This window comes from Glycine max, chromosome 8, assembly GCF_000004515.6.
Source record: "Glycine max cultivar Williams 82 chromosome 8, Glycine_max_v4.0, whole genome shotgun sequence".
NCBI lineage: Eukaryota > Viridiplantae > Streptophyta > Magnoliopsida > Fabales > Fabaceae > Glycine > Glycine max.
The window spans coordinates 35121301-35144692 of record NC_038244.2 but is presented as its reverse complement, the minus strand read 5'-3'; the positions used below and the strand labels follow the sequence as shown (position 1 = coordinate 35144692).

At 36.3% G+C, this 23392-nt stretch overlaps 2 protein-coding genes across 4 annotated transcripts; one reads left to right on the top strand and one right to left on the bottom strand.

The window, feature by feature from the left end:
* Positions 1 to 337: 337 nt before the first annotated feature.
* LOC102668665 (uncharacterized mitochondrial protein AtMg00810-like) lies at positions 338 to 1365 on the bottom strand. Its single transcript, XM_006586440.1, has 2 exons — positions 861 to 1365; positions 338 to 786 (listed from the first exon to the last, which is right to left on the bottom strand). The coding sequence occupies exons 1-2, from the start codon at positions 1363 to 1365 to the stop codon at positions 338 to 340; spliced, it is 954 nt and encodes a 317-aa protein (XP_006586503.1).
* Positions 1366 to 10921: 9556 nt separating this feature from the next.
* On the top strand, positions 10922 to 15907 carry LOC100787304 (mitochondrial carnitine/acylcarnitine carrier-like protein-like). Of its 3 annotated transcripts, none has more exons than XM_041017619.1 (4): positions 10922 to 11028; positions 11133 to 11606; positions 14421 to 14812; positions 15237 to 15907. In XM_041017619.1, the coding sequence occupies exons 3-4, from the start codon at positions 14421 to 14423 to the stop codon at positions 15736 to 15738; spliced, it is 894 nt and encodes a 297-aa protein (XP_040873553.1). In that variant the 5' UTR covers positions 10922 to 11028; positions 11133 to 11606; the 3' UTR covers positions 15739 to 15907. The 3 variants fall into 3 exon arrangements, with proteins under 3 accessions (XP_040873553.1, XP_006584557.1, NP_001240194.1); XM_006584494.4 differs by lacking the exon at positions 10922 to 11028 and adding an exon at positions 13005 to 13096 and having other exon boundaries at positions 11153 to 11606; NM_001253265.2 differs by lacking the exon at positions 10922 to 11028 and having other exon boundaries at positions 11398 to 11606; positions 15237 to 15860.
* The last annotated feature ends 7485 nt before the right edge of the window (positions 15908 to 23392 follow it).

Below are 23392 nucleotides of genomic sequence, written 5' to 3'. Positions count from 1 at the left end.
TATATATTGATAATGTAAAATTTTTATACAATCAGTCAACACATAAATATTAAACTTATTTATCAATAAATTACCAATTGGATGATACCGTAAAGATCTTAGATCTTAGTATGAGTATTACTAAAAAAAATTTGTTTTCTATAAAATTCATGCACTGCATATGTTCTGGAAATGTGTTTTTGTTTATAGTTTTAAAAATTATTTTATAAATTAATTTTTAAAGAATGGGCGTATAGGAAGATGTGAGAATGCACGAATACAAGTAATAGAATAAGGAAGAACCTCAGTAGTATAATATTTATTTAAAGAAGAAAATTAAAACTATTTAAACATATTTTTAGTTTTTTATTTTTTTATCAAGTCGCATGGAAGAAGAGATGGGAAGGAGCTTGATGAGGCCGGCGTTAACCTTGTGCCGCACGATATGACAGTCGATTTCTATGTGTTTGGTGCGTTCGTGGAAGACAGGATTAGAAGCGATTTGAATGGTGGACTGATTATCGCAATAAAGAGTAGCTGGTTGAATGAAGGACACACGGAAATCCTGAAGAAGAAACGTGAGCCATTGCAGTTCACAGGTAGTGGAAGCTAAGGCCCAATACTCGGCTTCTGAAGAACTACGGGATATGGTGGATTGTTTCTTTGAGGGCCAAGAAATCAGTGAAGAACCGAAGTAAACGGAGAAGCCGGTGATGGAACGTCTAGTATCACGACACCTAGCCCAGTCCGAGTCACTGAAAGCATGAAGTTGAGGAGTGCCATGAGCAGCGAAGAAGAGACCCGAGCCTGGTGATCCTTTAAGATAATGTAACACATGAAAAATTGCCTGATGATGAGTGGTTGTCAGAGTGGACATGTACTGATAAGTTGCTGGACGGCGAAGGCAATGTCGGGGCACGTATTGGTGAGGTAAATAAGACGTCCGACCAGGCAACGATAGGAGGATGAAGATACACCGGATAATGGGGTGCCCGAGGAAGCCTGTAACCTAGTGGAATAATCCACGAGGGTTGAAGCTGGACGACAACCAAGCATGCCTGAGTCAGCAATAATATCAAGAACGCACTTGCGTTGACATAAGTGGATGCCGCGAGCAGATCGAGCAATTTCGAGCCCAAGGAAAAATTTCAAGTTGCCAAGGTCCTTAATCTTGAATGTTTGATCAAGCAGAGCAGTGATGGTTTGAATTTCAGTAATACTATTACCTGTCACAATGATATCATCAACATAGAAAAATAGGCGTAGTAATGTTAGCATTGAAGCGTAGAAAGAGAGAGTGATCTGCTGGTGATTGCTGAAAATCATGAGAAGCAAGGAAGGTCGATAACCGGGTGAACCATTGTCGACTAGCCTGTTTGAGCCCATATAGAGATCGTTGAAGACGACAAACCTGGTTCGGGCTTGTGACTAGAAGTCCAGGAAGGACATGCATGTAAACCTCTTCATTAAGCTCACCGTGAAGGAAGGCGTTATTCACATCAAGTTGTCGCAGATGCCATTGATGGAAAGCAACCAAAGCTAGAAAAGGAGATGAATGGTGGTGAGGTTTGCAACTGGCGAGAAGGTATCGAGATAATCCAAAACCCTCTGTTTAAGTGTATCCTTTCGTGACTAAATGTGCCTTGTATCTTTCTATAGACCCATCAGCGCGGTGCTTGATTTTATATACCCAACGACAACCAATGGCAGTTTTGTGAGGAGGAAGAATGGTAAGAGTCCAAGTGTTATTCAGTTGTAGAGCCTATAGCTTAGCATGCATAGCCTTAATCCAGTAGTCATGACGAGAAGCTTCAGCATAAGAGGTAGGTTCGGTGGTTGACGATATAGACATGACAAAATGAAGATGTGAGGGAGAAAGACAAGAATAAGACAAGACTGAGTTAAGAGGATACCGAACAGTGGTAAAGGCATTGGCAGTGAGTGAAGTGAGATCACGGTGATAGTCTTGGAGGTATGTCGAGGCTTGCCTTGTGCGTGTAGACCGGTGAAGCTGTGGGTGTGAAGTGTGAACTGATGAATCAGGATCGGATAATGTCTGGTTCATGGGATGGGGTGGTGTGGTTTCAGGAATCGGGTTGAGATGGTTGCCGGAAAATGATTTCGGAGCTGGAGCAGTGTGAGTGGGTACCGAAGTTTGTGTACTATTAAGAAATAGAAAGTGATCCTCATAAAATATAATGTTTCGTGAGAAAGTAATATTATGCAAGTGTAAATCATAAACTAAATATCCCTTAGTATGTGATTTGAAGCCAATGAAGATGCAAGGATGCGCTCGGGGATCAAGCTTTTGTCGATGTGCTTTAAGAGTGTTAGTATAACACAAGCAACCAAAAACTCGAAGGTTAGAAATATCACATGGGTGGCCATGGAGTTTTTCATAAGGTGATATGTTTTGTAAAAAGGAGTAGGAATGCAATTGATTAAGTATGTAGCATGAGGCAAGACATAACACCAAAAACTAGGTGGTAGGCTTGCTTGAAAAAGGAGAGCGCGTGTGACATTAAGGAGATGCTGGTGTTTGCGCTCTACAATGCCATTCTGTTCGGGTGTTTCAATGCATGAAGTTTGATGTATAATTCCTTTTGATGCATAGAAATTATGCATGAGAAACTCAGGCCCATTATCACTCTTTATGGCTTTCACCTTTCTATTGAATTGTGTTTCAATGTATGTATAAAAATTCATTACAGTTTGACAAGTTTCAGCTTTCGTATGCATGAGATAAATCCATGTGAAGCGCAAATAATCATCAACAATTGTTAAGAAATATCTATGACCATGCATGGAAGATTTCGAACATGGCCCCCACATATCTATATGCAAGAGATCGAAACTGTGAAGTGCATGTGAATTGCTAGAACTAAATGGTAGTCTTTTGTGTTTTGCATAGTGGCATGTATTACATGTAAAGTTTTTATTATTTCATAAGATAGGATAATAGGATTGCATGCATTGTAATCTTTCAGGTGATGGATGACCCATTCGAAAATGCCATAGATCTATAGGAATGATATTACATTTAGGATGAATAATAGTGGAACATATGGTTTGAGAATTTATGCGGTCTGGTGTGAGTTGGTAGAGACCATGTCTCACTTCAACTGTACCGATCCTCATCCGATTGTTCGTATCTTACAAGATACAAGATGTAGAAGAGAAAGTTAGTGTGCAATTGGTGGTAGACACAAGCTTGGAGATAGAGATAAGGTTGAAAGTAAATGAAGGTATGTAAAGAACATCAAGCAATGTTATGGATGTGGAAAGATACACCACTCTCGAGTGAGTGGCATAAACATGGTGACCATTTGGCAGCTTCACCATGATTGGACTGATACGATTCTAGGAGTGAAGGTTGTTTAATGAGCATGTTACATGGTTTGTAGCTCCTGAATCTAATATCTAGGAGGTAGATGTTTCAGTTATGGAGGATGATGAAATACCTGGGTTTGGATTCGTATCAGTGGAGCATGAAGAAATGGAGGCAACCTGTTTGTTCTATGATTGGATGAAAGCTGTGTTCCCAAAAGATGGCTGTTGGATTAAAGCCAGTAGTGCTTTGTACTGCTCGGGAGAAAATCGAATCATGTCTTGAGACTCATGGTGCTGAGTTTGATCATCTGTGGCTTTACTATCCATTGCCACTACATTACTTGCTGTTGCTCTTCCATTGAAGGTCCTGTATCCAGGTGGAAACCCATGTTTCTAGTAACAGACATCAACAGTGTGGCCGCTTTTGCCACAATGTGTGCAGGTTTTTCCATTCCTCACATTGTTGCTTTTGCTCTTTCCGTCATAACTAGAAGGCATGCCATGCTTCTTATAGCAAACATTTTCCATGTGGCCAACTCGTCCACAGAAATCACAAACAGCTTTCACAACATTGATAGAAATCTCTTTGGATTCGAGATTGAGATTCAAAGAAGTATTACCTAGCAATTACCGTTCCTGTTGAGCCTCATATGAAAATATCTTCGAAATTGTAGGCATTGGATCCATGAGCAGCACATGAGATCGAACATTAGCATACTGTGCGTCCAGTCCACCCAAAAACTGCATAGCTCGATCCTCGAGCTTCCTCTGTGCGATAATGGAGAAGGCTGAACAAGAACATTTAACGGTGCAGGAGCAGATCAGATCCGGCCTGAAATTCTCGATTTCATCCCAAATTATGCGTAATCTGGTGAAATACTCGGTAACTGAGAGTGCACCTTGCTTCATCGATGATGCTTCTTGTTGGAGATCAGAAATTCACAAGAGATCTCCCTACGAGTATCTGGACTTCAAATCGTGCTAGATTTCTTCCGCTTTATCCATCCATAGGATGCTTTGCCTGATTGAAATGGCTACTGAATGGAAGATCCAAGATATGACCATGTTGTTACATCGACGCCATGCTCCATACGTTCTATCAGTCTTCAATGGCTTCGATGTGCTTCCATCTTCAAATTCTACCTTGTTCTTGGCACTTAACGCCGTGATCATGGATCTGCTCCATGAATGATAGTTGGTTGAATCCAAAATTGGAGAGACGAGAGCAATGGCTAGATTCTCGCTCGGATGCAGATACAAAAAGCTTTCTGTGTTGCTAAGTGTTGTTTCACTTATGACGAATGAATGAAGTTGCAAGAAAAACGAAAAGGAAAGCGAGTGCACAACAGAGATCTTCACAGGAAGAGCTCTGATACCATGTTGAAGGTATGCGCGACCATGAGAGGAAATAAACGAGCAATGAAAATGATAAATGATCAAAATCAACAACTCAACTTTATTGAATAACAACAATGGTATTTATATACAAGTGAGAAGAAAGCTTGGTAGGGAAGCTTGTTAGTTACAACAGAAAGCTAACTAATCTAACAAACTCACACTCACTAACTATACTTGCTAACTAATTTGTTATTGTTGAGACTGAGCTTGGTATTGCATGAATTAGTTTTTATCCTAAGTGATAACTAATTTTCGTCGGATGTTATGAGCATATACAAGATGAGTATTTCCCTCCAACATGATTTATTTCATACTTAAGGGTCAACCAGGGTTTAAACCCTGGACCACTTGGTTAGCAATATACTATCTAAATTTAAATATAGATAAAATAAATAATTTCAAACTAATTAAGAAAGTTAGTTAACATAATTTAATTTTATTAATCTCAATTAAAATATTTTTTTTCTTCTAAAATGCCATTCATTTGAACTTTATATCATAAATAAAAAATATAATCCTAAGGAATGTTATCATTAAATAGGATAAAATTAATTAGATTTGTTAATATTTAAGTACACCATAAATGGTATTATTTTTTTTGCTTAAATTAGAGTCTAAAGTAGTACATTAAGCTTGTGGGAAATAACTTGAGTTTAGTTCCCACATAACACATCTTTAGAAAGGGGATAATTGGATTTTACTTAGGTTCGCCTTGAAAATTGGTACTAGCAAGTAGAAAAAACTTACTCTAATTATGACCTACCGATAGAATTAAAGTTATCAAAGAATGTGTGACCGTAACTGGGTCCTGCCAGTAGGACTAACAATTAAAGTTATTAACCCAAGAATAGAGGAAAAACTTTCACAAATGAAGAAAAATTCAATTTTTTTAATCTCCAAAATTTGTAGGCTAAGCTAAACAAACTTTGAAGTACAATAGAATTCCTACTAACATTTGTAATAAACACTAATTACCCATTAGCAATTACTTCCCACTAAGCTTTTATTTCTAGAATTTGCACTAACCTATTAACCATAATAGTGGTTTGGAAAGTTTAACAACACTAAAACTTTACCTAGACAATATCACAATACTTTGAACTTATTTAAACAAAAATAAGTTCAAATTCCATGGTTAATAAGAAAAAGGGGTTTGGAATAATTATTTAGGCAAAAAATTAATTAAACTTTAGTCCATGAATGCTTATTGACTTGTAAATTTGGGCTTTTCATGTTGTCTTTAAGTTGGACTCAAATCTTCATCAACTTGTAGAAAAGTGAGCCATTTTGGTATAACCTCTAATCCACTTTGAGTTAAACTTTCCATGATATGCATAATTTGGCCTTGCAAAACTTTTTCTTCATCATCTTAGTCTTGACCTAGTCATAGGAACTCCAATGTCGCACAGTATCTTTAGGGTGGTTTAGTTGGATCTCCATCATGGGCAAATAACTTTAGGGGTGTGTTTTGTAACACCCCCAATACATGGATTGCAAAGGAAAAATATTATAAGAAGGGAAGTTGAATTGTGAGTTTAGATAATTTTAAAGTCTTTTTGTGAAAGAACAAAGTAATTGTTTGAAGAAGAACTTTGTAAGACAAATAACAAATTTTAACTAAAACACTTTCAGACATGAAATTAGATTTTGTAAAAGAAAAGATTTTTCAAAAACAAAATCAAATTCAAACCTTAGGTCAGTTTAAAGAAGAAAAGAAATGAACATATATCACATACATGGAATTATATTGGTTCGTCTCTACCACTAAGATTACATTCAGTTCTTGACAAACCACCAAGTTCCACTAACTTCTCAAAAGTTACAAGTATTCTATCATGGCTACTTTTAGCTCTTACAAGCCAAGCTCAACCTCAAGCTTGATACAACTCATTATTCTTTGTCCTACCAAGCCATTGTTGGCTCTACACAAATTAGGAAGATTTGTTGTTGTGTTTGCACTGACTCTTTTAGTGTCTTATAAACGAATATACAATTTCAACACTTAGTCTATTTTCTCAATATGTTTAAGGTGTTTTGAGAGTTTTTCTAAAATTTACAAGAATTTATACATAAAGAATATGAATGAAAGCGCATAAGGTTCGTGTGTTATTTATTCAAAACTTTTGGTATTTATAGGCCTTCTTCTTCAAGTGTTTGTTGTCTCACAATATATGAATTTCTTCACTGCAGCATTCGTCTAATGCATATGGCCTTCGGAGCATTTCATTCTTGCATTAAATGCACACCTTTCTTCATGCAGTGAAACCACTCTAATTGGCTTTTGGGTAGAACAGTTCAGCAGAAAAATCACTTCCCTTTGGTCAAAGCAAGTTTGCATGACAAAATGTGTCTCTTGATGAAGCTATTGACTTTCAGATCTTGAATTTCATTTATTCTTCATAGGTTTCGAAAGATCCTAAAAGAATGTGTCTACAAAACGAACCTCAGAAACAAAATATTTAATGAAATATTAAATGTCACTCCTAAATGTTGTATCAGATCATAGCTTTAGCTTACTGTCGTCTAATACCTTAGACACTCATAAGACACAACTTTTAACATTAGTAGTATTTATTTGCATCTAATCATAATAATTAAGAGTTCCGATTCATCTTATGACACAAATGTTTTTTTACTTAACATGGACATCAATGATAAATGACAGGCAGACCTTTTTTTTATGGAATACTCCTTATGTTTAATGGTTAAAGGATATCCTTAGACATTATTAATAACAATTTCCTTTTTATTTGGAATGACTAGATAAAAAAATCTAGATAAGGAGCCGAGGCCTAAGGTAGGTTGAGGCCCACCAAGCCCGACAAACCCATACATTTTTATAGATGAGGTAAGGGAGAGCCAGAGAGAGAAACAAGAAAGAAAAGAAAAGTTAGAAAGAAGGAGGAGAAAAGAAGAAAAGAAAGAGGAAAGAGACAGAGCAAAGACATAAAGATCTAATATCGAGACATCATCTTCACGTGTCATTAGAGGTGAGTTCTTCCCCCTTGTCCTCCTATACTCCTTTGATTTGTATTTTTTCCCTTTTCTCCCTTTTGAACTCGAAGGAAGGAGTTTAACGAATTTTCATGATTAGATTTGATTGGGGAGTTTATTGAGCAAATTAATTGGTTAAAAGGGTAATAGAAGAGTTTACGCATATTTTGGATGCTCGAGATTGATTGAAAGCCATGAATGACTTTTTGGAGTGAGGATTTGTGATTCTCACAAGTTGCAGATCATGGGCTCATACTTAGCCTGTCGATGCATGCTCAACGTGCATAACTTCTAGGTTCATGTTTAAGGGGCCACTCTAAGCAATATGAATGTGTGTTCAACATGATTAGTTTATAGGTTCATGTTCAAGGGGCAAGTTAAGCATGATGAGATGTAGTTATGATCACCCATGGTAAGCTTGTGATTGACGTCCTAAGCATGTGGAAATCTAGAGAACAAGTTTAGAGTCTCTATTTCAATGCGGTAAGCATGAGCTAGGCATGTTAAGCCTAACCCACCAAAAAAAGGATAGTCATAACTATTCTTGAGAATATTTATATATGTTTCTTGGGAATTAAAAATTTGAAGGTTTAGTATTAATAAAACTTTCCCAAATTTTTAATTGTTTATCACATTAAATGATTTAATAAGAGTAAAATGATATTTTTTATCGTAGTAAAAAATTTTTTCCAACTCAAAAAAGTACGATTCCTATCTCTTATAAGAAAAAAATTGAGGGACAAAATCAATTACTCTTTTCAAAAGCCTATCCCTGGAATAAGAGAAAATAATAACATTGACCTTGCCCCAACATAGACAAAAAAGCATGAAACTACCCTTGTTTCTCAATACGTGAACCTCTCACAACTTGTGTCCTTTTTGGTCCATTTTGAAGAGTTGGAATCGCCATGGATGACAACGATAGAAACAAAGTGGGGTGGAGTGGTGGCTGTACCGATGAACAAGTTGTTGAGTGCATGTGAGTTGCAAAGGGTGCTTTCGTTTGCGATTAGTGCGCATGAGTCGAACCCGAGATATGAGGCCTTGAAACACCTCCTAACAGTGATCAACACAGTCTTGCTAGGCTAGTTGCGGATCAACGACCACCATTGTGATTTGTACGAGATCCTTCAAATCTATTGCTACACCACTAACATTGACCAAATCGTTGCCCATAGAAAGAGGTTGTGGTGAGGGTCATTGAGGAAGGTGAGTTGGCATTACTAGGTAAACGACATTTTGGTTCTTAGTAACAATAATCAAATAAAATGAAAAAATTTAAATTGACAAAACTTGAACAACTAGTGAATAAGTGATTGATTTAACAAATATGATGAGATCATCCAATTAAAATGATTTAAAAGGAGTGCACTGATTAAATACTTAATAATTTTTTATAGTCTAGAACTTATTTTAAAGTTCTCAAATAATTCAAAAAATAATTTTGTTTGTTTGTAGAGATAAGTGGATATTTTAACCTTGAATTAACATACGAAAATAATTTTGTATTACTATTTTATGTTTTGACAAAGCATTTGTTGAGAAATAACTAGTTTTTCTTTTTTAAAAAATAAAATAATTTCTTAATTAACACCCTTTGAGGTAGGGGTGACAAATGAATCCATTTATCTGATATCCATCCAATCCATCCACAATAAATCCATTCAATCTATCCATTACAAAAAAAAAAAAAACAAATGGATGGATCTAAATTCATCCATTTGGTTTGGACTATTTTTTGGCCGACTTTGGTTTAGGCTATTTTTTTGGCCGATGTTGTCTAGAGTTTTTTTGGTTGACTTTGGTTGATGATGTTTTTCAGCTGACGTCAACCAATGTTATTTTTCAGACGATGTTAGTTAGGGTATTTTTTGACCAACTTTGTTCGAAGCTATTTTTTGGACAATAACGTCCAGAGTTTTTTGGCCAGCTTCAGCTATTGATGTTTTTTAGCCAACATCGGCTGATGCTATTTTTCGGACGATGTCACCTAGGATTTTTTTGGCCGACTTTGGTCGGGGATATTTTTTTGGTCAATTTTCCAAAGTTTTTTCAGCCAACATTGGTTGATAAATTTTTTGACCGACATCGGTCAAGGATATTTTTGGTCGACGTCGGCTTTGATTTTTGGCTGACATTGATTATTGCTATTTTTTATGACATAGGCTAGGGTTTTTTTTTTTTTTTTTTTTTTTATCAATGTCGATTGAGGAATTTTTACGACTAACATCAACCAGTATTTTTTCAATCAACATTAGTTGGGGCTATTTTTTGGCCGATGTCGACTAAACATTATTACTAATCGACATCGTCCAAAAAAATCCTAGCCGAAGTCGACCAAAAAATTGCATCATTTGACAATCGATCAAAAAAACTCTAGCCGATATTAGCCAAAAAATAGTCACGATCGATGGGTCCCTAAAATCATCATTGGTCAATGTAGGCAAAAAAGTAGTCTTGGTTGATGTCGACCAAAAAATCATAGTCGACGCCAACAAAAGATAGTCCTATCAGCCAAAAAAATAACTATGGCCGATGTCGGCCAAAAAATAGCCTTAGCTTACGTCGACCAATAAAACATTAGTCGATGCTGACAAGAAAAAAGTCCTTGCTAATGTCAGCAATAAACCTCGTTGATGTCAGTCAATAAACCCAAAAATCCTAACTGATATCCATAAAAAAATATCACCAACCGACATAGACCAAAAAAACCTAATCGACCATGAACAAAAAAATATTCTTGACTAACATTGGCAAAAAATAGCTCAAGCCAACATTGACTAAAAAAACTTGGTCGATGTCAAACAAAAGACATCATCCATCAACATTGATTGAAAAATAATTTTGACTAATGTTGGCAGAAAATTAATCTCAATCCAGATTAGCCAAAACAATTAATTTTTGAATTTTTAAACAAAATAATTAAGTTTAAATTTTTTATTTGTGGATGAATTGGATAAATATTCATTTATAAAAATAATATTAATAAATGGATTGGATAAATTCTTTTATTAAATAAATCAATTCTATTAATAATTTTTAATGGATGAAAATAATTTTTTTCATCTAATCCATTAAGATACGGATTAAGATCCCATCCATCCATATTCCACCCTAATTTGAAGGATAGACAGACACTTTTGCAAGTCGCATCGACAGTCCACATGACTTGGGAGTTGGGACTCATAATAGCGAAACGGAACTCGTGACGTGTTGGCCACATCCTAGTCCAATAATCTCAAAGTGTGTTTTTGTTTTTTTAGTTTTTTTTAATTATAATATTAGTACGAAATTATATTTGTCAAAGTTGGGAACTTTAAGCGTCAGGTGAGTATTTTTTTAGCATGATTTATTTCTTAAGAAAGATCAATCAGGATTTAAATTCCTAAATCACTGGATCAAGTGACACAAAGCCTTTCTCACTTATGCAGCTGTTCGTGTTTGTGTTGGGCGCTGTCCTTATCTCTCAATTTTATTTATAAAGTGAGTGATTCGTTGCTGCTGAGTCAGGAAAGTGGCTGAGATTGGGTTTTTGTTGTGATTCCAACAAATCCACGTTTGAGCCACACACACTTTGTTTCTCTTTGTCCCATTCCAATCCCAAACTTTCTTGTGGCTCTCTCTCTCTCTCTCTCTCTGTTTCAATTCCCGTTTTGTTTTTTACTTCTTATATTCTCCGCCACCTGAACATTACCCATCCATCTCATAACACACACCCCAGAAAAGCACCCTCACTTGTTCGTTTCAACGTTCTTTCTATTGATACGTTAACACTTTTGATTCCTTTCACATTCTTATAACTGACTAACTAACGATCTGTGAATCAAAGAAAAAGGTTGTTGTTGGGTTCTGTTCCCTTTTCACTGTGAGTTTCATCTGATTCTTTGGGAGACTGCTAGAGCACGGTAAGATTCTTGATTTGTCTCAAGTTCTTTTATTTGTCTCGAAAGTTTAAGTTAATTGGAATGTAAGTGCCATTCTTGATGATGCGTACATTCATGTTGTTTGATTAGAAAGTAGCGTGTGTAAATGTCATTTCTTTCTTCTTCATTTTATGTATTCCCTCTCTTCCTATTTATAAGACAAGTTATTTTTAGAATAAAAATATCCCTAGTTTAAAAGAAGAAAAATAATGTATTGAGAAACCATTAGAAGAAAAAGAAGTATTAATGACAAGTTAGTTTTGGAAAAAATTATATATTTTAGACATTTATGGCTATCAACTAAATTAATCACTTTTCTTAATCCTGATGAATTAGGTAATTGAGTCTTATATATATAGAGGGAGTATTTATTTCCAGTTAGATGATCAGCGAATTGGGTGTGTTTCATTTGTGGTTTTGAATTACGGTAATTGTGGTTTGGGAGAATTCAGCAACAGCAATTTACCATAGCATTTGCTTCTTTTACTTTTTTTTTGTAATTTTGGTGATGGTGATGCAATCCTAACAACAACTGCAATTTAATTAATGAAAATGAGAGTTCTGAAAACTTGCAACTCATTTGCTGGATAGGACGATGCATGGATATTAGCTGGTTCTCTATAACTTACAAGTGGCTGCTGTTAGCCAGTTACATGCTATAGCTTTCCATGTATATCATTGAACAGGAATGAATGAGAAACCCTGGTGTTGCATATATGAAAATATATATCTTGGGGTATGTTAAATTACTTTGCCTTTAGCATTTCTAGTGTGGTAATTTTGCATTGAAGAAATAGCACACATGATTGCTCGATCGATAGGGTACATAATGTGGCAAAACCACAAATATCGATTTTGCATTAGCTGCAGTCCTTTTTAAATGCAAAATATTGGGTGTGTGTGTTCTGAATCTACTTTGCCGGTTGATGCATCCCATTCTACACTTTTAATCACTATTTAACCTCATGGTGTTAATTCTGTGATTAAGAAAATAGAAGTTTTGTATGAATTGATAAATTTAAATAATTTCATGAATTGCCCTGTAACTCCATTTGTGTAAGATGTTAATTGCTGTGTGATGAAGCTTTCCAGTTGTTTAGTTTATTGTGCATTTTTTTGTTTGTTTCAAAATTTGGTTATATTAGATTAATTTGAAGTTGGTTAATATATTAAATTACTATTACTATTTGTTTTTCAATTGGTATGACAATATAGCTGTTATCCTTGTGAATATGATGTGTATCAATGCATTATACAACAACAACAACAACAACGCCTTATCCCACTAGGTGGGGGTATCAATGCATTATACATTCACAATTTTATACCTTAAACATGCAGTTGAATTTCATCATTTCCCTTCTTTCCTCTTTTACTTAGTGTTGTACAGGAAGTTGTTTGTATGGGTTCTTGGCTTCACTTTTGTGAGGGTTGAAGAGTAATATAATTTGGAGCAGTTTTGAGCCAATTAGGTAACAATAATAAGAAACCCTATGATATTCCCTGTATATCTATAAACTCAATCTTATCCTTCTTTAAGCTCCGCTTTTATTAAGTGAGCTTGCCAATTGGAAGCTTTTCGTTTCTTATCTTGTACCTTTTTTGTAAGTATATATTTTATCTGCATGGTTCATATTGAAGGGGATGTGAATCATCGCATTCAAGCAGGATGGATGAAATGGAGAAAAGCATCGGGAGTGTTATGTGATGCAAAGGTACCGATCAAGCTAAAGGGAAAGTTTTATCGGACTGCGATAAGACCGGCGATTTTGTACGGAACAGAATGTTGGGCGGTCAAGAGCCAACATGAGAATAAAGTAGGTGTAGCGGAGATGAGGATGTTGCGGTGGATGTGTGGTAAGACTCGACAGGATAAAATTAGAAACGAAGCTATTAGAGAGAGGGTTGGAGTAGCGCCTATTGTAGAGAAGATGGTGGAAAATAGACTTAGGTGGTTTGGGCATGTAGAGAGAAGACCGGTAGACTCTGTAGTGAGGAGAGTAGACCAGATGGAGAGAAGACAAACAATTCGAGGCAGAGGAAGACCCAAAAAGACTATAAGAGAGGTTATCAAAAAGGATCTCGAACTTAATGATTTGGATAGAAGTATGGTACTTGATAGAACATTATGGCGGAAGTTGATCCATGTAGCCGACCCCACCTAGTTGGATAAGGCGTGGTTGTTGTTGTTGTTGTTGGTTCATATTGAAATAGTACTATTCTTAGACCCTCTGGATGATCCATTTATGCATGACTGGTTGGTCTATTTAGTTATTTCCCTTGCAAAGATCATGCCTGGGGGGCATTATTTTGCTTTATATCTATTATTTATCCATTAAAACAATGGTCCATTTGTTAAACTAATGGATATACTGGTTCTCTCTCTCTCTCTCTCCACAATTGGTCCATTGTTTTCTACATGGTATCAAAACCTATCCTAGATGGGTCCCTGTGTCTATCACACTCTAGGCAGGTAGCCTAGAGCGTGAGGGAAGATGTTGGAAAAACCACCTAAATTGTGGTCAGCCCTAGATAGAGGGGGGTGTTGAAAGTCCCACATGACGGATAGCTGTGGGCAAAAGGAGACATGCTAAAGTCTCACATCAACTAAAAATAGTGTCGAGATAAACTATATAAGTGAGAAACAATTCTCACCTTACTAGCCGGTTTTGTAGGATTGAGTTATACTCATAACTCGCTTTCTGACACTTCATATTAAATCACTTCATATGTTCATGTTTCATTGTCTAAATCCTTTGTTTCCCACTTTTCCTTGTTGGAATTTATGTTTTGCAGATGGGAGATGTGGCGAAGGACCTTGCAGCTGGGACTGTTGGAGGGGCAGCACAGTTGATATGTGGACACCCATTTGACACCATCAAGGTCAAGCTCCAAAGCCAGCCTGCACCACTCCCTGGTCAGCTTCCCAAGTACTCAGGTGCATTTGATGCTGTTAAGCAGACAATAGCAGCTGAAGGAGCAAGGGGTTTATACAAAGGTATGGGTGCTCCGCTTGCTACGGTAGCAGCCTTCAATGCTGTCCTGTTTACAGTGAGGGGACAAATGGAAACATTAGTGAGGTCCAATCCTGGTTCCCCCCTCACAGTGGATCAGCAGTTTGTTTGTGGAGCTGGAGCCGGAGTTGCTGTTTCCATTCTTGCCTGCCCAACTGAATTGATCAAATGCAGGTATGATGGTGCTTTTCTTGTCAGTATCCTTTTTAATCTCATTTTCTTGGTTGGTTTTCTTTCTATCACCTATTCATTTTGAGTGGTTTTGGAGTTTTTCATTCTTTTTCCCTTTATAAAACTTGACATGGACTTTGCCCCTGTTAAATAAAAAAAGATTATTTAGCTAGAATGTAAATAAGGCTTTTTTCGCAGTACCTCTTTTTTGTTTGTTTTGCTATAAAGCACCTCTTTTAGGTGCTGCTTATCTTAACAAAACTTCATCACCTCTCTCAGTTGACTTAAACCAGATTGTCCTTAGAATAAACAAAATGAATTCCATCTACAGATTATTAGCCTTTATTAACTTTCAATGGTTGCTTACACATCAGGTTAGTTAGGTACTTGTGCCTAACTTTTTTTTATTCATGTTGAATATTGTCAGGTTACAAGCACAAAGTGCGCTTGCCGGCTCCGAAACAGCTACCGTGGCTGTTAAGTATGGAGGACCTATGGATGTGGCCAGGCATGTTCTTAGGTCAGAAGGGGGCGTGAGAGGTCTTTTCAAGGGCTTGGTTCCCACTATGGGACGTGAGATACCTGGAAATGCTATAATGTTTGGTGTATATGAAGCATTAAAGCAAAAGTTTGCAGGAGGTACTGATACTTCTGGCCTAAGTAGAGGTTCTCTGATTGTTGCTGGAGGCTTGGCTGGAGCTTCCTTCTGGTTCTTGGTTTACCCAACTGATGTTATTAAGAGTGTGATTCAAGTAGATGATCACAGAAACCCGAAATTTTCTGGTTCATTTGATGCATTCAGAAAGATTCGAGCTACAGAAGGATTCAAAGGCTTGTATAAGGGTTTTGGTCCTGCAATGGCCCGTAGTGTTCCTGCAAATGCAGCATGCTTCTTGGCATATGAGATGACAAGATCAGCTCTGGGATGATTAATTCTTGTAACAGGCTTGATATCAAATTCTCATCTTTCTTTTTCTTTTTGTTCACTAAACATTTTTATTCTATCCATTGACATATAGCCACACAAACGCGTCTTCCGTTATTGCTTCAATCAACGACTCATTCTTTCATTAGTAATACAAACATCCTTATTTTCAACCTTCATGTGCCAGATTATATAGGTTATATCTGACAAAACTAATTGAAAATGTAGTGCAAATTGAAAAATTAGTTGGTAGTTATTAATAAAAATTTGTTTATTGAATAGTCAAATAAGATTTTTAGTTAATAAAAAAAAATTATAAAAAATTTAATCGGGGAGAGTCAATTAGCATAGATGTCAATTGGACAGTTTGGCATTTAGAATTCGGTATCTATTTCCTTGGACAATTTTGTCTTCAATGTCCACATTTGAAAGCAATGTTAGTTATATATTATTTAGCTTATGGTTATATTTGGCAAGTCATATTAGAAAGTTTTTAGGGAAAAGAGTACTTAACCTCCCTAAAGTTAACTCTTTTGTAAATATGGACCTTAAACTTTAATTTTATTCTAAATGCTCCTTAAACTTTATTTCATTTGCAAATAGACACAATAAAATTTAATTTTATTCCAAATGATCCTTAAACTTTACCATTTCTACAAATAAACACCGTAATTTTAATTTCATCACAATTAATCCTTAAAATTTACCCTTTTGTAAATAATCTTTTATATAAAATAAACTACTAACAAAGAACAAATCTCAATCATTTATTTATATTTCAATCCTAGCGATTTATTAGTTTTATATTTATATATCACTTCTCCAAAACATTCAAACATAATAAAATATAGAATTAAAAATTAAATTTGGTTATTTTTTTCTTTTTTTACAAGCATTATTTTTTCTAAATTGATATTTTTATTAAATTTTAATATTTGTTGAAATGAATGGTAACATAAAACGAAAAATATTAATGAATTATTGATACTTTTAAAAAGGATAAATTTTAAGAATAAAAAAGAATGTAATTAAAGTTCAAAGTATCTCTTCACAAAAAGGATAAAGTTTAGCATCAATTGGAACAAAATTAAAGTGCAAACAAAATAAAACTTAAGGATCAATTAAGAAAAAATTAAAGTTCATGGTGTCTATTTGTAAAAGCTAAATTTTAGGAGGGTAAAAATGATTATTTTTTTTCAATTTGTTTTATGATACTTGGATCTTCCGTATGTGCCGAGCTTTGAAGTAGGGAACAAATTTGGCTATTTATGTCTCCATCCCCACAAAAGGCAGAACAAGTATAGGTTCAGGTTTAAAAAAAGGCGGGTTTAAAATTTTAATATTCGTACTCATCATTACCATTGAGTTTTTTTTTTTTTCGGGTTCCGGAATACCCGCCGCTAAACCTGCTATACTATTTTTTTTTATAATTTTAATTTACTTATATATTTATAATAAATTGTATATTAATTTATTAATCATATTTCAATTCAAATAATATATAAAAAGATAATAAATAATAAAGAAATTGAAGATAAAGAATTAATAATTGAATAATATTTTTAGTTAAATGTATAATTTAATTTATTTAATTAATTAACTATTAGGCAAATTAATTTATATTTTTAAAAAGTATAACAAAAAATATTGTAACAAAAAAGTATAAAAATAATATAAAAATAGATACTAGTAAAATTTGATATCCAAAAATTCGAATAATACTCATACCTAATTAAAAATACCTAATTAAAAACAGCTATCTCTGGTAAAAGGACGTGTTGAGGATGATACCCATGGGTCATGGGTAAGAAGTTATGGGATATGCTAGGTGCACCCAGCAATATTGCTGGTGCACCCATCAATTTATTGAAAGGTCAGTTTTGCCTTTTATTTAAAAACATAAAAAGCTTTTTCCCTCTTTCGGAAGCATTCTGTCTTCTCTTCCGCGAAAAAGCTTCCTTCCTCTCTTCTCTCTTCCGCGAAAGCAAGCTTCCTTGGTGGTCTTCTTCTCCGCGAGGCTTCTCCGCCTTCATCTTCTCCGCGAGGCTTCTCTCTTCCATTTGCATTCGAGGTAGGTGACCTTCTTCTTAGCTTTCCTTTTGTTTTGCACTGTATGTGTAGCATTAAGGGTAGGTTAGTTGAACCTTAGGGTAGATGAACCTTAGGGTAAAGGACGCCGGAAAAAATGGCGGAAGCTTGGTGACGGTGAGCCTTTTGGAAGACTCGTTAGGGGTTCTTCCGGAACTTCCGGAAGAAGATCTTCCGAAAGATTTCCGGAAGAAGGGTTCTTCCGGAAGAACAGGTTTTCCGGAAAGCTCTTGGAACACCTCTTCCGGAATGTTTCCGGAAGATGCATTCCGGAAGAGGGTTCTTCCGGATGACCTTTCAGTGGTTCCGGAAGCACTTTCCGGAAGACCCTTCTTCCAGAATGTTAGTACTTCTTCCGGAAGTTTTTTTTTTTTAAATATTGTTTTTGTTAATTGTTTTTGTTAATTGTTTATATCATTTTAGTTGACTAATTTACTAATTATTTAATTTTAAATTACTTATGTATTATTTTATAAATGAAGTAGTTTATTTGTATAAATAAAGTTGTGTATGTTTGGAAATATTTTTTTCCCATTATTGTTTTATTTGTATATATAATTTTAGTTGTGTATGTTTACTAATTATATATTTTGAAAGTAGTTGTTTTTTTTTTGTCTATAAATAAATTTTTTTATTTTATTATAAATAAAGTTGTTTATTTGATTATAAATGAAGTATTTTTTTTTATAAATGAAGTTGTTTAATTTTTTTTTAAAATTAAGTTGTGGATGTTTAGTAATGAATTATTTTTATAATAGTTGTGTTTTTTTTTATAAATGAAGTTTTTTATTTTTTTTTTAAAAATTAACTTGTGGATGTTTACTAAATAATTTAGTTGTGTTTTTTTAGAAATGAAGTTTCTTATTTTTTTTTTAAATTAAGAGTTGGATGTTTACTAATTAATTTTTTTTACATTAGTTGTGTTTTTTTTTATAAATGAAGTTGTTTAATTTTTTTTTAAAAATTAAGTTGTGGATGTTTAGTAATGAATTATTTTTATATTAGTTGTGTTTTTCTTTATAAATGAAGTTGCTTATTTTTTTTTAAAAAAATTAACTTGTGGATGTTTACTAAATAATTTAGTTGTATTTTTTTTAAATGAAGTTGTTTATTTTTTTTTTAAAATTAAGTTGTGCATGTTTAGTAATAATTTTTTTTTTTACATTAGTTGTGTTTTTTTTATAAATGAAGTTGTTTAATTTTTTTTAAATTAGGTTGTGTATGTTTTAAAATAATTTGATTTAAGTTAGTCTTATTTGTTTATAAATAAAGTTGTTTTTTTATAAAGAAAATTGTGTATATTTTGACCGAAAAAATACGTGTTCGACATGATTTACAGATCATGGCCAGAACATGAGGTTTAGATCGTGCCATAGGTAGAGTTGTAGGCAGAGATAGACCTGCTGACGAGGATGATGCCGATGTTCCCGAGAGGCGTAGGCCTACTGCCTCAACCCGTAGGTTACGCGTTCATCAGATGACTACGGAGGGACGTGATATGGCTGAGGACGTCGCTGACATGACTGACGATGTCCCTGAGCAGCCTACGGAGGCACCTGAGATGCGTGCGGACGCACAAGGTGCTGATAGTGGTGAGGGGTCAGATGGTGATGATGCTGCTGAGGGATTCCCTGGTGGTCCACGTGACCCATCAGTGCTCACATCATTTGCCGAGCATGTTGCACATGCCGTTTGGAGTGGACATGTATTTTAATTTGCTAATTATTTGTCATTGTTGATTTATTTGTTTATGATTAATTTTTTTAATAATTGTATAATTTGTACTTCAAATTAGGAACGTCCTGATTTGAAGTTAGTGTCACATGGGAGGAAGGTGACACTGATTGGGAGGCCAGTGCCTGAGATTGAAGGCCTGGTGGCTGCCACAAGATTAAGTCCACTGATAGATTGTTCAGTTATTACTGGCGATCTTGGACTTATATCCGCATTTATAGAGAGGTGGCACAGTGAGACTAGCACTTTCCACCTTCCTGTAGGAGAGCTGACGATCACATTGGATGATGTGTCGTCCATCCTACATTTGCCCATCACTGGCGCCTTGCACAGTTTCCACGCTCTTTCTACGGAGGAGGCCAGATTCTTGCTTACGGAGTTGCTGGAAGTGTCTGCCGAGGAGGCCAAAGCCGAGACAGGACTCACACGTGGAGCATATGTACGATTAGTATGGGTTCGTGACATTTATGAGACCAGATGCCAGGCCCGGCGGTGGATTGTCGCAGCTCGCGCTTATCTGCTGCACCTTGTCGGTTGCACTCTCTTTGCTAATAAGAGTGCAACATACGTGCATGTGGTCCACCTTGACGCTTTCCGGGACCTCGCTCATAGTGGTGGTTATGCTTGGGGGGTTGCCGTGCTGGTTCATATATATGACCAGTTAGATGAGGCTTGTAGGACCACCACCCGACAGCTTGCGGGGTACTTGACGCTACTTCAGATAAATTTTGTGTTTATTAATATGTCACGTTCGATTATGATTCAAATATGTTTTTATGTTATGTTAACCTCAATTATTGTGTAGTGCTAGATCTATGAGCACTTCCCTAGTGTGCACCAGTGCGTGACTGACGATACATACCAGGAGATGTCCCCACGTGCTTCCCGGTGGTTGACGTTGAAGGCGCACATAAAGGGAATCACAGGAGCACCCTACAGGGCACGTTGTGATGGTTTGACCGTCACAGATGTGTCCTGGTTGCTGTACACGGAGCATCGGGGGGTTAGGGCGTTTCAGGAGATTTCATCTTTCCAGGGTCAGCTTAGATGGGGTCCTATGGTCGTCACGGTTCGACCGGAGAGGGTGGTACGCCAGTTCGGTTACATCCAGAGCATCCCTCCACCGCCTGTTAGTGCACGATTATCACACGATCAGATAGATGACAGGTGGATGCAGTTTGTAGATCACTTACTACCTGCGGGTCAGCTTTGTCTAGTGCCTGGGCAGGTATCTGCGGATTACATGGAGTGGTTTTTCCGCATATCTCACCCATTCATAACACCGACCCAGGCAGGTGACCAGCAGAGGGATGCACCAGCTGCAGACCCTGAGGACTACATACAGCCGCCCAGCCCCCAGGTTCCAGTGGCATTTGACCCCCCTCCACATGTGGTAAGATTATTTGCGCGTTTAATGTTTTATGAGTTGTTGTTTATTTTAAATTTCATAATAAATGTTTTTAATGACTTTGACAGGATGATTACGAGGGATATGAGACGATTGCACAGAGGTTGGAGCGTGTGTTCAACCTTAGGATGGTCACTGCAGGCACAGAGCTATATGACATTATGCAGGACTGCCTGACGATCGCGAAAGGGGGACCCAGTGCTGATGGGACTGTCAGGGCTCGTCAGAGACGCCGCACGGACCATTGATCATTGTATTTATTTTTTGTGTTGTAGTTGACATGAATATTTGTAATTATTACAGTTTTTGTTTAATATAGTTGACGTGTTTTGCACAATTTATTATTTTATAATATAGTTTATTATTCCGATTGTTTGTGGTCCTTAAGCGAAGTTTACGGTTGTTTTAAATTTATTTTTAAAAAAAGGGAACCTAGAATCATGAGTTTTGTTTGTAAGAATTACATAAAAAATAAAAGTTTTTAAAATCATTAATAATTCATAATTCATAATTTACACCATTAATATATAAGGTGGTACAAAAAACTAAATATTTTAAAAAAATTACATGACAATGAAATCGCCATATAAGATACTACAAGGATGACTTTAAAAAAAATCCATGTTCAAGTACCCATGTTTGGGATTTTTTTGCGTGGGTGTGTCAGTGCCCTGAGACAATGCAGGGCGGCCATTTCTCATGTTTGGACGTCAAAGAACCCAAAAAAAATAGTCTTGTTCCCCGGTTCTGTCAACTAACACGTCAAAACAAAGCCTGAAAATCCAAAAAATAGGAAATGGACCCTTTTTCCATGTTCAAGTACCCATGTTTGGGATTTTTTTGCGTGGGTGTGCCAGTGCCGTGAGACAATGGCGGGCGGCCATTTCTCATGTTTGGATGTCAAAGAACCCAAAAAAAATAGTCCCGTTCCCCGGTTCCGTCAACTAACATGTCAAAACAAAGCCTGAAAATCCAAAAAAATAGGAAATGGACCCTTTTCCCATGTTCAAGTACTCATGTTTGGGATTTTTTTGCGTGGGTGTGCCAGTGCCGTGAGACAATGGAGGGCGGCCATTTCTCATGTTTGGACGTCAAAGAACCCAAAAAAATAGTCCCGTTCCCCGGTTCCGTCAACTAACACGTCAAAACAAAGCCTGGAAATCCAAAAAAATAGGAAATAGACCCTTTTTTCATGTTCAAGTAACCATGTTTGGGATTTTTTTGCGTGGGTGTGCCAGTGCCGTGAGATAATGGAGGGCGGCCATTTCTCATGTTTGGACGTCAAAGAACCCAAAAAAAATAGTCTCGTTCCCCGGTTCCGTCAACTAACACGTCAAAACAAAGCCTGAAAATACAAAAAAATAGGAAATGGACCCTTTTCCATGTTCAAGTACTCATGTTTGGGATTTTTTTGCATGGGTGTGCCAGTGCCCTGAGACAATGCAGGGTGGCCATTTCTCATGTTTGGACGTCAAAGAACCCAAAAAAAATAGTCCCGTTCCCCGGTTCTATCAACTAACACGTCAAAACAAATCCTGAAAATCCAAAAAAATAGGAAATTGACCCTTTTTCCATGTTCAAGTACCCATGTTTGGGATTTTTTTGCGTGGGTGTGCCAGTGCCCTGAGACAATGCAGGGCGGCCATTTCTCATGTTTGGACGTCAAAGAACCCAAAAACAATAGTGCCGTTACCCAGTTCCATCAACTAACACGTCAAAACAAAGCCTGAAAATCCAAAAAAAATAGGAAATGGACCCTTTTTCCATGTTCAAGTACCCATGTTTGGGATTTTTTTGCGTGGGTGTGCCAGTGCCCTGAGACAATGCAGGGCGGCCATTTCTCATGTTTGGACGTCAAGGAACCCAAAAACAATAGTCCCGTTCCCCGGTTCCGTCAACTAACACGTCAAAACAAAGCCTGAAAATCCAAAAAAATAGGAAATGGACCCTTTTTCCATGATCAAGTACCCATGTTTGGGATTTTTTTGCGTGGGTGTGCCAGTGCCCTAAGACAATGCAGGGTGGCCATTTCTCCTATTTGGACGTCAAAGAACCCAAAAAAATAGTCCCGTTCCCCGGTTCCATCAACTAACACGTCAAAACAAAGCCTGAAAATCCAAAAAAAATAGGAAATGGACCCTTTTTCCATGTTCAAGTACCCATGTTTGGGATTTTTTTGCGTGGGTGTGCCAGTGCCCTGAGACAATGCAGGACGGCCATTTCTCATGTTTGGACGTCAAATAACCCAAAAAAAATAGTCTCGTTCCCCGGTTCCGTAAACTAACACGTCAAAACAAAGCCTGAAAATCCAAAAAATTATGGGCCACTGAAAATGGACCACTGAAACAACACATTCAACTTTATTATGGAAATTAAACACACCGTAAACAGATAAAGGTTACATCAACGAAAAAACAAAAAATTAAAC

Excerpts from the sequence above, each read along its gene's own strand:
- LOC102668665 (XM_006586440.1), bottom strand. The coding sequence starts at position 1,365 with ATGGGCTCAAACAGGCTAGTCGACAATGGTTCACCCGGTTATCGACCT. Across the intron at positions 787-860 it reads CGCCGTCCAGCAACTTATCA|GCTCGGGTCTCTTCTTCGCT; the intron begins GTACATGTCCAC and ends AAGGATCACCAG.
- LOC100787304 (XM_041017619.1), top strand. The coding sequence starts at position 14,421 with ATGGGAGATGTGGCGAAGGACCTTGCAGCTGGGACTGTTGGAGGGGCA. Across the intron at positions 14,813-15,236 it reads ACTGAATTGATCAAATGCAG|GTTACAAGCACAAAGTGCGC; the intron begins GTATGATGGTGC and ends GAATATTGTCAG.